Source organism: Ptychodera flava, chromosome 10, assembly GCF_041260155.1.
Source record: "Ptychodera flava strain L36383 chromosome 10, AS_Pfla_20210202, whole genome shotgun sequence".
Taxonomy (NCBI): Eukaryota; Metazoa; Hemichordata; class Enteropneusta; family Ptychoderidae; genus Ptychodera; species Ptychodera flava.
In genome coordinates, this window is record NC_091937.1 from 19,950,553 (window position 1) to 19,963,653 (window position 13,101).

General features: G+C 38.9%; 1 protein-coding gene across 5 annotated transcripts in view; it reads right to left on the bottom strand.

Moving 5' to 3' along the window:
• Window positions 1–13,101, bottom strand: part of LOC139142199 (AT-rich interactive domain-containing protein 1B-like) — a 54,305-nt gene that overhangs the window by 9,031 nt on the left and 32,173 nt on the right. For 3 of the 5 annotated variants that reach the window (XM_070712053.1, XM_070712054.1, XM_070712055.1), the window contains 7 exons: window positions 10,854–11,084; window positions 7,933–8,601; window positions 4,213–4,352; window positions 3,014–3,181; window positions 2,582–2,620; window positions 2,007–2,183; window positions 1,161–1,371 (listed from right to left, as the gene is read on the bottom strand). In XM_070712053.1, coding sequence (XP_070568154.1) covers window positions 1,161–1,371; window positions 2,007–2,183; window positions 2,582–2,620; window positions 3,014–3,181; window positions 4,213–4,352; window positions 7,933–8,601; window positions 10,854–11,084 — 1,635 coding nt within the window. The remainder of the gene's footprint in view (window positions 1–1,160; window positions 1,372–2,006; window positions 2,184–2,581; window positions 2,621–3,013; window positions 3,182–4,212; window positions 4,353–7,932; window positions 8,602–10,853; window positions 11,085–13,101) is intronic. The other 2 variants (XM_070712058.1, XM_070712056.1) reach the window with 1 other exon arrangement.

Genomic DNA, 13,101 nt, shown 5'->3' on the forward strand with positions numbered 1-13,101 from the left:
GGAGGACACAGATGTTATGATGGTCTTGTTGCAATTCTGATAGATGTATTGACCAAATGTAGTAACACATGAGAGTAAACGCGACAGAATTGATCACCAAGAAACCCAGAGTGATGTATCAATGTATGGATAACATACTGACAACAGGATAACATACTGACAACATTTATCCCGCGTACAACAAAATGGAACTGCAAAAGTAGGAGTGCTTTGTGTAAATTGTTATAAGTGCAGTATTTACAAGACGTGTAGTAAAAATGTACGGTTCCCCAACTCGGCAAAAGTTGCGGAATTACCAATGCCGGCTTTTGAGAAAACCGAGAGAGAAACCCTTGTACCAACCCCACACATCCGTGTCAGTTTGAATAGTCCCTGACACCATAAGTGATCCAGGGTCTGACAGGGATGATATGCCATGTCGAAGACTTGCACTACGTAGGCTGACGAAAACCTTCATATGACACGACATATCCCATCCCATTTGCCCACGATTAATCTATCCACATAACTCCGAGAAGGCACTGTAATCCTCCCCGTGACATGGTGGAAAAATTGACTTAACCGTAACTATTCTTTTTGTATTTTTGTTCTGCGACTCATGCAAATTAAGACCACTCAGCACCACTGGTACACCGTGAAATCATTCTTGTCTTCATGATGGAAAACTCAAAGGTGGTACACAATCTATCTTTCTGTACTTTTTTTAACTTTACAGACTATTTTCTTGGTCTACTCAAGACAGCTACCATGCTTAGTTGTCTAACTTTTCAACAACTTCTCAAGTAACACCATCCTACGTACCAGAATGTACTAGAACATATGGGAAAACATGCGGCATTCACAGCTCTTGTGTTCTGAAACCAGACTTCATGCAGTTATAATTTTGGGGAAAAACCCTCTTTTCCTAGCATACTGGGTAAGTGGAAACAGATCATGCTTAACCCTTTGAGCGCCAAAGTCAATTTTTGTCACCTTTAGAAAATATACTCCAGTCAATTATTTTTCAGATTTTTGTCAAAATTTTGATAACAAACTGCAGCCAATGAAATGTGATGTTCAATTGGTCCAAAATTATCAAAAATTGGCAAAATGTGGCAGTAAAATTTTGGTGGGAAAAATTCCAGCACTCAAAGGGTTAATGAACTGACAGAACTTCCTACCTGGAGGATCAACACTGTGCCGCTCTTTCTTCACTTTGCCGCTTTCCATTTGGGGTAGCACGTCGTTGGGGCTGATGCCGCCTTTATCGTAGTGACACTCAAAGGCCAGTAAATACTTGTTGTAATGCTTCCGTAGGGTAAATGCTGCATTGTTGCTGCTGCCGATGCTCAAAGCCACGCAGATCTCCTTCCAAAGTTTCTTCTTTGTAACCTGAAAGTTTGGAAGGTGCAAGTTTCAGCGGCAAAGAGCGAAAAACTGAACTCACAAATATTGCAACCTCAAACGATATACTTATGGGTGGCAACTACCTATGAAGATACAAAGTTTGACGCCAATGATCTGCGTTTGCCAATAAGGCAGGACTGCAGAATACTGGGTCCGTTTACAGCCTTGGTATTGTTTAAGATTACCTCCAAGTTTATGTTTGTTTTTTATTGACCATGAAAGGGCTTTGCAGACTACCAACAACGTCTATTAAAAGCAGAACGTGGCCAATTGTTCTTCAGAGCAACAAAAATCGCCATAGCACCACCTGTCCTAAGTTATGCCACACGTTTCCAACTTTTCAGTGTGTCACTGACATAACTTCTATTTAAAGAGGCATTCAAACTAGCAGGGCCTGACAAAACCAGTTAGAGAGCAGGGAAAGGCTACGTGTGCCATTGGCGACACAGCCCTCAAAAAGTCTGACAGTCTTGGAAGAGAGAGCAATCTCTTCATTTTGATGTCCCCATCTCCTCTTCTTGACCATACAAGAAAGTGTTCATTGCAACAATGGAAAAGGTAAAATTACATGGAAGATTGAAGAATTAATGGGTTGCATGGAATATAAATGAAATACCAACCTCTGTAACGCCACCCTTTTCTTTGACTGCTCTATACAATTTGTACAAGTCTAATACTGTATTGCTCATGGTTGGACATTTCTTCAGGGGTTCGCCTTTGTCTTCCAGAAACCTCACAAGTCTGTCCAGAAACGGCGCTCTCTCTGGATCCTCACACAGATTGTAAAGTTTCCTCAACTGTGGATTAAATGACATGGGTAAGTTTCTTACTTTAGTCTAATACACTATCAAATTTATTCTCACCTCAGTGAGGGCCCTCTAGAGGATTTTAATTGTCTCTCTGTCTATCACCATAAATGCAAATAACATTCATATTTTGTCTTCACCATGTTAAAGAATTGTAACAATACACCAAATAGATTTTTTCAAAACAAGAATTCTAAGGTTAATCTGACTTTATATAAGATGGCCGGTTCTCTTGAAATGACCTTGACAAGAGGAGTTTAAGCAAGGTGCATGCTGGGAACTAAAATTAAATATGGGCATAGAGGGCGCACTTCAAATTACAGGCACTCAGCGGAAGGAGAGTAAAGACGCATAACAAAAATGTTGGGGAAAAGACTGAAGCTGCTTACCTGATCATTGCTTTCACGAGGTCTTTCTGGCTTGGAAGACTGCAAAGATGAGGAAAAGACACCAGTTTGACAGTCAGTTTTGAGACAGGTACTCCATTTTAAGACTGTCACACATCAATCTTCAACTATGACTACAACATTTATTAACTGAAATATCAACCTCTCCTGACTTTACCTCACTAGCTCAGTAGGTGCAAAAAACAAATCCTTCATTCTAGGATTCTCTAATCCAGAAGTTTCAGTGAGTCACAATTTGACAGAAGTTTACCTAAACCTGCCTGTACGTCTGTAAATACCATATTCATTTACCATTGAACATGACCTCAATAATTTCCCATGTACAGAACATGTGAACTGATCTACAACTGATCAAAGTGAAAGGTGGGTGTGTGTGTGTGTGTGTGTGTGTGTGTGTGTGTGTGTGACACTCACCGCAGGACTCTGAGGTGTTCGTGGTAAACTACTCTGCAAACTGCTGGGGCTTGAGTGCTGGGTATCTTCATCTTGAGAAGATAGCTTGCTGCCAGAGTCTGGCGATGGCAGTGGTGATGCACCCAGCAGACCGATTGGTGGAGATGACGGACGTGAGGCACTGTCGTCCTGTCAAATGGAGATGAAAGGTCAGGAAACTGTGAGTGTACATGGAACGATGGAATATGCAGGAGAGATAAAAATTCGTAACACATTTCTACTCATGGTTAGGTTATATCAACTTATGGTTATATCAACTTATGGTCGCATCAACTTATGATGGTTATATCAACTTATGGTCACAACTTATGGCTATATCAACTTATAGTTATCAACTTTGTGTTGAAAGGAATTTCTGTGTGGAAACTCAGATGTAGATCCAGCGGAGAAGATTCAGTACAGACTTCTTTTCAACAAAACTGTAGGATTCATTGCTTGAGGGCGCTGCACAGTAGGCGACATCCCCGAGTACCTAAATCTTTCAGTCGCCTTTGCATAGTATATTGGTACTGTAGCTTGCAAGTTTCGCATGAGAGAAGACATTTTTTTGCCGCTACTTCCGCTGTGTGTAAGCTACAATTGTCTTTGGGACAACTTAGTCCAAAATTCTGGCTTGGATGTCGGGTAAGGAGAACATCTCCATGACAACAAATGACAAAGGGTGGGCCGACTTGCAGCGATTTCGAAGCTGTTATCCAATTGGTTGGCAGAATCTTACCGTTACAATTAAATAATACAAATAAACTCCCTAAGTTGCTGTGAATAGTGACAATCGACCAATCAGATAAAACCTTGCAAACATGCTGCGAGTCAGCCGCAAAGGGTATAAATCTAGGAAGACATTTGTTTACATTTACAGAATTCATACACTCAAAGTCACTGAAAATCTCTTGACTTTCATGGACTTTTATTGCAATTTACAAAGGACTTTTTGTGGTCCAAAACACCATTTTTCAGATATCATTTTTACAATGGATCATTTGATTGTAATTTTTTAACAATATCACAACAGATTGTCTTGTCATATTAGATAATTGTAGGCAGATTATCAATTTTCCTGGACTTGCAAGGACTCAATTTAATTTTTCATGAACTTATCCAGGAGACTTTAAAGTTCAAGGATTTTCCAGAAGCACACAGACCCTACATTTATCACTTACCTTGTTGTGGTGAGCTGACGGTGCATCGACAAGTTCTTCTTTCACTGGTGCTGGGCTACCTTTGACAGATTCAGCAAAACTGTTGACAGTCGTGGACGTTGTTACGGGAGATGTTATGCTCTGAGTTGTCGTCGTCACACCTGATCACGGAAAAGAACGGAAAAATGGACTTATGATTAGATGCCCACATTCTAAACAAGCTCTTCTGTGTTCCACAAATTCCCACCACATCGAGTGTTGCCAGCTCTGCCATCCAAATAGGCTAGAATTTGAGTGAACCTTTTGGGTAGGTCTACCCATAGGACTCAAATTTATGAAATCAAATATTTTGTTTTAGTGATAACCAATTTCTAATATGGTATTTCGTTGAACAATACTGAAGTATGAAGTTTTGTCAGTGAGTACTTTCCCTCAGCAGCCCTTACATATTCAAAGATGTATTTCTCTCTTTGATTTGAATGAGTAACAGAGGTCGGTGTTAGAGGCCAAAGTTCACTAACACACTCTGTGGCGTGTCAACACAACATAGAGGGCGTCCTCCTATTATTATTCATGAAAGTGGTCTTCTGGTTTCAGAGGGTTAACTTGAGTGATATGCCCTAACTACACAATTTTCACTATCTTAATACCAGTGCCTGTAAATGTCTTTTGACAAATACCTTAACCCTTTGCACATCAAAGTCAATTTTTCTCCCCATTATAAAATATACCTAGTCAAATTTTCTTATTTTTGCCAAAATTTTGATAACAACTAAGCTATCGCAACAAAATGACCATTTGGTCCAAAATTATCAAAAAATTTCAAAAAAATTCATAAAAATTGGTAAAATGTGGCAGAAAATTTTGGTGGGAAAAATTACATCACTCCAAGGGTTAAATTGATCTTTGAAGCACATATTTCTGTTAAACAATGTTAGTAATAATCGAGCATAACCTAAATTGAACCCAATACAAGTTTTTGCTATGATTTGGAAAGATGGGCAATATGTTTTAGAAAAATCCAAACCACTTGTTTGTCCCCCCAATAGAACTTGCATCAACATACAGCTGGAACGCTCAGCAACGTGATAGGCCCATCCCCCAAAATATTTACCTAAGTACTGCCCTCAACAAAAGCACTGCATTTATCAGTCACTACTCATATGACTCAGAGTAAGACATACACAATATTATGTTAGAAAACAGAGCAAAATATTACAGTCACCCAAAATACAAAATACTTGATATCCTAATTGACAATAACGCAATACTATTTTTCTCTCTGAGTATTACCCCTTATCCTGTGAAGTTCATATATCACCACCATCAGGTCAATTTGGTTAAACCAGTGAAGCACACAATACCCTGTACAGTGCATTTTGACAAAAACTTGAACATTCGACAGCTCATGAAAAACAGAGATAACGTATGCATGCTTTTTACAGACTTAACTGGTCGAGAAGTACACAGAATGCACATTCCCCTGACATGATGATTTTAGACCCAAGAAGCCGTTTAGCAAACTTTCTAGCTGGAGTGTAGTGCATCCATTCAAATAACCTTGAACTCCACGATATATCAAATCCATCAAGGGCTTAACTGATATTGTACACTGTTGTGTTACGCTCACTCTTTTTGTAGAGATATTTTGTTGAACTACAACACCTACGGCAACTTAACACTAACAAATACTGAAGACAGGGTTATGATTTTATTGCAAAAGAGAGCAAGGAAACACCCTCAAGATTGAATGTACACAAATCACATGGTGAATGTCACAGGAGTTTCAAACTTGTCAGAAAATGTCTGGCATAAAACACACTTGATCAAATTTCGATTCGCCTTGGATTCATCAGTTTGATAACTTTCCTGGGTGTATGATAAAGAAATCGCACATCAAGGTTGCGTTTTCATTGAGGCATCTTCCTAATGATATGGATATTTGATATTCTCAGTCAAATTTATTACTCCACTAAGAGTGTACAACAACTGAGAGAATACGTTTATGCTTATGAAAAATGCTCATAAATTACAATTGAGATGTACAACGAAAGAGCACTTTAATCCCAATTATCACACAATAAAATGTTGAACTTTGTAGAAATACAACCTTTAAGACAGATTTTCCGGAAGCAAAAAAGTATATATTTATCATAGATACATACTTTAGATGCATCTCTTGAAAAGTGTGGATGTAAACCTTTTGAGACATTCCAGATGTATATTACTGTAGGGTTAACCCTTTGAGTGCTGTAATTTTTTCCCATCAAACTTTGAGTGCTAAACATTTTACCAATTTTTATGAATTTTTCTGTTATTTTTTTGATAATTTTGGACCAAATAGACATAAAATTTCATTGGCTACAGTTTCTTATCAAAATTTTGGCAAAAAAATGAAAAAAAGTTGACAGGGGTGCAATTTGTAAAGGCGACAAAAATTGACTTTGGCACTTAAATTATTCCTCTCCCCTTCCCTGTATATGGATCTAACTAAATCATCAAACTCAGTCGGTTTGTGGCTAGAAGCTTGGTTGTCAAGTAGGTCACTCAGTTATGGTTCCATGATTTTGGGGGCATGTCTTTTGTTTGATATGACCAGCAAAACAAGGCCGATACTGTTGTCTGTGCAAACACAGACACTATATTCAAACACTCACTAAAACAAAAATAATTTAATCACATGTAAACAATTCAATTGGGTAGTTTTTACATTCAACTGTTCAAACTAACTGCATATATAGGTAGTCCATAAATTGCGACCGAGAACTGATATTGAAATTCTGTGGTCTAAAATTAAAAGAAAACATTGCGGTCTTCATCTTGTGATGTACTTTCTTACCACCCTTGCCTTGATTAAAAGAAAACAAAGTGTTAGGGCCGCGGGTTTCAAAGATAACAGGCAAGAGAATATTGCATGCTGGATACAAAGTACTGGAAACTGGACACTGACCCAGATACATCGAAGTTGCTTCATGTGTTGATACTGAATAATAACGAACAAATTCGTAACAAAATGAGAAGCCGCATAAAAACTTCTATAAAAAATCCCGGACACAATGAAATGTGAGAGTGCAATCATGCTGATCACGGGAAATGACATAAAAATAACCAGCATCTTTCGGAAGAGTATGTCAGTACAGAGCAAAATGTAAAATCTACTGCAATCTGGACAATGGTACCCGAAACTTTTAGAATGTTATACATTAGGTTCTCAGTACTTATACCAGAGCACTACAAGCAGTATTACTACACACAAATGTCTATATTTCACCGAAGGGAACCATATGTTACCCAGTCAATATGTAGGGTACAAGTCTTTTTTGTTTTTGATGATCAATGAAGTCATACACTAAATTCAAGGTGTGAAAACAACTCTTGCAAGCAAAAAAAGTGCATTCAAAGCTTTTCAGATCAAAAACAAGCATATGGTCATTTTATATCAAGGAGAAAGCTACAACAAGAATCATAGAGTGGCCATCCCTATTCACTATAATGGCCAATGTAAACCATATTTAACTTATTCTCAATTCCGAGTGACTGTACTTAGCTTGTTCTTCATTCTGGGTAACTTCCCATTTAATTAGGGTCAAAGGTCAATAAAAGTATTGTCATTTCAAAGAGTTGCCTTTGAACTAAATTTACCGTGACAAGTGCGATGACGTGACGTAAATACTGAGAATTTTGAAGACATAAGTTTGGCACGACACAGCACACAAAATGAAGGTAGTAGTAGGCCCTTACCTGATTGAGAGCTTGCCATGGAAGTCTGTGTTACTGGGCTTGCTCCTACGCTGTCCATCCCGCTGCTGGGCATGGACATGGCCATGGCGTTGGTCATTTCAGTTTTCACTGGTGGAACAGTGTTAGGTGGGAAGCCTTGGTTAGGCTGTTGCTGGTGCTGTTGCCACTGCTGGTGCTGGTACGACGGAGGGAACGTCCTCTGCGGGTACTGCGGGGGTGGCTGTCTGTGATACATGACGGGTTTGTTTTGGGCGGTGTTGGCCGCCGCCATGACGGCAGCCTGCGCGGCCGCTTGCGCACCCCTGATGCCAGTGGGCTGAGCCTGATTGTTTGGTCCCACAGGACCAGCCGGCACAGGATTAGGGCCGTACTCTGTCCTCTGGTGGGGTCCGTACTGCCCCATGGGCGATTTCATCCCGGTGCTAGCGGCACTGTGTGGAGTTGCCGTGGCGTTCATCGCCGATGGGGACGACGGCATACCACTACTTGCACTGTAGCCGCTATACGACGAGGGCACATTTCCTGTGTTATTTGGTGGCTGATTTCGAAGGCGATTATCGCCGTACGGCTGTGCCATTCCGTGTACATTGCCACTATTCCCTGACATGTTTGATCCGAAACTGTTCATTTGATTACTGTAACCAGGCATTCCTTGTCTTGAGTAATTTGCTGCAGAAAGAAAGGCACAACATTCAGGTCAGTCACGTACATAGCACATTGGGTATTATCATACCATAGTGTCAATTCAACACTACCTTCATCTGATATAACCCTTAATTACACGCAGAGAAGTTTGGCTGCTGTGAACTTTTCACTGATGGCAAACGAGCTGCCTGCTGATTTTAATAAACACTGATACATCACACAGCCAACTGCCACAAATTAATGTAACACTGAACTGATATCCAAGATTGGTTTCACAATCACAAGAAAACAAAGTGGGTGCTTATAGTTATCAAAATTATATCTATTGTATATATTTGTGGTCTACCATTTATCACTAACCATAAACATATACAACCACAGATTAATGTGGTGACCCCTTGTCTGACAAAAAAAAATGACTTTTTTGCTTGGGTAATATTTAACTGGTTCACAAACCATGCCGTAATGCACTGTTCTAGTAAACCTGAACCTGAAGGTGTGGAAAAAGTTTAACCCCTCACCCCTAAAGCCTATACATGGATGTTCCTATATGGTATACAAAACCACAGGATTGTTCCAAAATTTTGATGATGAGAGGGATCGAAAGCATGTGGTTACGATTTCCCTTCCAAAAAGGCTTTAACACTGTATGGTTACGATTTCCCTTCCAAAAAGGCTTCAACACTGTATGGAACAGAAACCAAAACTCAGCAACTGAGAATTACGTCAAAGGTCAGGAAGACGCCCACTCTTTTCCTGTTAGGTCGGAGCCAGTCCCTTTCCACAACAACATGCTGCTTGACAGAATAAAGTATTTCTCACTTCTCTTCATGTAAAATTATTACACTAGAAAAATTTTTTATTTTCATATGTACATTGAAAGATTTTCCCTTGTTTTTAAACTTTCTATGAACAGACTCAAGATAAGATCATATGAGCATTTATCATAACTACTTCCTTCTACCGACCTTTTTAGGTTGACCTAACTTTTCTCCACAATGATTTGAACCCATGGTTATATATGATGATTGTGGGCATGTTAATCGGACGTTGAGAGTCGACAGGTTGAGTGACAAAACCAATCATACAATTTGGGGCTTAACTTTACTTTGTATTTCTTGTCTGTTTTTGCTCCACTGTTTATTTACATTAGGGCTCCAGGACCTTTTGTTGACTGGTTTGTACCAGATGTTTCTCAAGCCTATATCATTTACAGTTTCAACAATCACAATTTGTTTCAGTAATATGTTACGACAGTTGTCAGCGAAATGAATAACAAATGGCAACAAGTGTCCTCAGAAAACCATAAACAAGATTTGTCTGTTTTGAAGCTGGAATTTGCCAAGGTCAGATTTGCCGACAGCTGATAAATTGAAACAACAATACACACCTCGAAAATGAAAGTTTTCAACATTTGCTCAATTAGATACAAAACCAACTCTCTCATAATCATGAATAAATTTCGAGAGGAATCTCTCAAAATTCAATTTGCTACAATTTTCTCACCAAAGTCTTGCGGATTTTGCATTTTTGAAAAGACACACAAGATGGTAAAAGATGGAACTTTCTGTAGCAGAATTTAAAACATGGCGACACTATCTACAAAGCAGAAAATGTTTGTACATTTTAGAGAGTTTGACATTTTGTTCCCAAGGCATTTTCTATCTTCATGTCAAAATCATCTGATATGAGCAAAGACATGCTACTACTACACGGTACAGGGTCAATTAAATGCACATAGAGAACACATGTCATTATACAGCAACAATTTCTTGCTCAAATCTCTGGTAAAACCAGCAGGCACCAAGAAACAAGGTTTCTTGTTGGTTTCAGGATATTACGGTAGTGCCCTTGGACACTAACCCTATCCCTGACTCTAAGTCCACCTGGTTAGAGGTCAAAGGTTATCAGTCTGGACACCCCTAACTAATTAAGGTGTCATATACAAAGCTGACCTTTTTTACAATAACAATAAATTCTGATCAGCAAAGGCCCTGTGAATGCCAAGGTCATACCTTACTTGCAAGTATAGAGGCAAAGAGCAGTGCTTCGTGCTTGGCCTTCGGATGGATACAAACTTATCAAATTTCACCTTGTCAAAACTTCGAGATTAAAATCCAGCACGCTGTATGTCTGCCAGAATCACTACCATCACACACTTACAAAATTACAAATAGACAAATGCATACAGAGACACACATACAGACACACACACAGGCTCTCCCACACTCCACTACACTCGTTCACCGTAAAAACTTCAAAGTGAGGCTGCTCACCTTGTTGCCCATATTGGTTCATATTTTGCCCGTACCCACCGGGAGGAGGTGCGCCCATGGCATTGTTCTGTTGGTAGGGAGGCATTTGCTGGGGGCCCTGCATCGCGGAAGGGCCCATTGGAGTTGAATGCGGCGAGAGTTTAGGTCCTTGTCCGTACCCTGACATTGAAGAACTACCACCCATGTGAGATGAAGCTTGCATAGCCGATCCATGCATCGCTTGACTGTAACCTACACCAACATAACACAATTGCAAAGACTTTTTTGAAAAAAAAAATTCGACTTTGAAAAAAATTTGAAAAAATTTTGACTCATGACTTGCCCCTCAAACTAACTGGGGGCCAATACTACTCAGTTTTGTCTATGTGATGATGCCACACACGTTTTCCTTTGCCTCATCTGCATATGAATGCTTTTGGAAATATAACAGTAGATAATGACACATTGTGGAGTAAATAAATGGTTAACCCTGAACTGGCTTTGACATTTCCGGACACAGCAGTTGTTTTGTCGTTCAAAGCATTATTGTTTGGTTATCATCTGCAGAGTAAGAATTCATATATTCTTAAAAAAAAACATCGCAAACAAACCATAGAAAGGATAAAGACTGCATGAACCCTGAGGACCCAATACCTTTAATTTTTGAAACCCTTTATCTCTGTTACCTGATAATGAACATGTTCAAGTGATAATGTGAATACAAACACACCATGAACGTAAAACAGTTAAAATTATATTTTTTTTGAAGATTTAAAAATGATTTGAAGAATGCATCACCCCTGTCAACTAGACAGCATTCAGACAGAGAAAGAACACTTTTTTTGTTATTTTCCGAAAAGGACATTGGGGCTTCTCCATAATCCTTTCCTTTATAGGATGGATGATGGCTACAAACATTTTACATCTCAAGGGGGAACCCCTACCAATGTAATCACTAGATTTAGAAGGGAAACCCCTGCTACACAATGTAATCTAACCACACACTGACAGCTGATGAAATCTTTATTTCCAAATGTTATCAAACATATCTTTAGAGCACAGAGTTCAATGGGTTTGTAATTTCAAGAAATTAAAATTACTTTGCGCGGCTAAAAAATACTGGATCTAACTGTGCATATAGTAGTAATTGTGTGTTGTCTTTCATGATTAATTACTGGTAACATAACCCATAGTCTAGAACTTAGCCCTTGTTTGGTAGTTTTGAGTTTGAAAACAAGGGTTAACCCTTCGAGTGCTGTAATTTTTCCCGCCAAAATCATATTGCAACATTTTACAAATTTTTATGAATTTTTCGGTAATTTTTAAAATAATTTTTACCAAATGGACATAACATTTCATTGGCTACACTTTTTTATCAAAATTTTAGCAAAAAAAAAAAAAATTGACTGGGGTATATTTTATGTAGGCGACAAAAACTGACTTTGGCGCTCAAAGGGTTAATTACTAGACTACACTGCCCTTGGATACCGTGAATTTCTTCAGGTTGTGTCAGTGTTCTGCAGTCTTTCACAGCACTGTTTTGATACCAATATCTGCCAAGTCAACATTTTCTACTAAGTTGCAGATGTGACAAAGCATGCGAGACACACATATATCTAACAATTACTCAATTTTTTCAGGAATACACTCCATTGTCACGTTCACTCGGATATCCAATTCAACTGTTATTCAGTGTGGTGCCAAAGAATCTTCCCAACCAATCACACTATCATCTGACCATTGCTGTGTTGATATATATACTTTAATACACAGCCAAAATATATTTACTTACACAAAGTCACAACACATACTGGCTAAAATTTAATGAAGGAAAATACATCCAATACTAGACCTTTCACAAATAAACTTCCCAGAACTTTCTGAGAAGCAAGTCCAACGACACGAGTGAATTTTCTGCCACATCATGTCAAGAAGCGACGACAGAAATGAGGGTCCTCCTTCATCACATCACTTATGACAACATTTTTCCCTCTCTGCGACTCACCATTACTCTACCAAGCTTTCAACAGCTACCGCTTCCATTTTTAAATGCATGTTTACTCAGTTGCAGGATTTGCATACGTCTCCATCAATCTGACCAGCTGCCATCAGTAAAGTCTGGATTATCACAGTAATAAACATTAAGCATATCGTACCACTAAATGGACAGACAAGCCGTCTTCATACAACTTCTGTGATAAAGATTTTCCTGACCTGGTCAAAAAAAACTATAATTGTGTCTCAATGAAGACGACTGTACAGAAAGTAA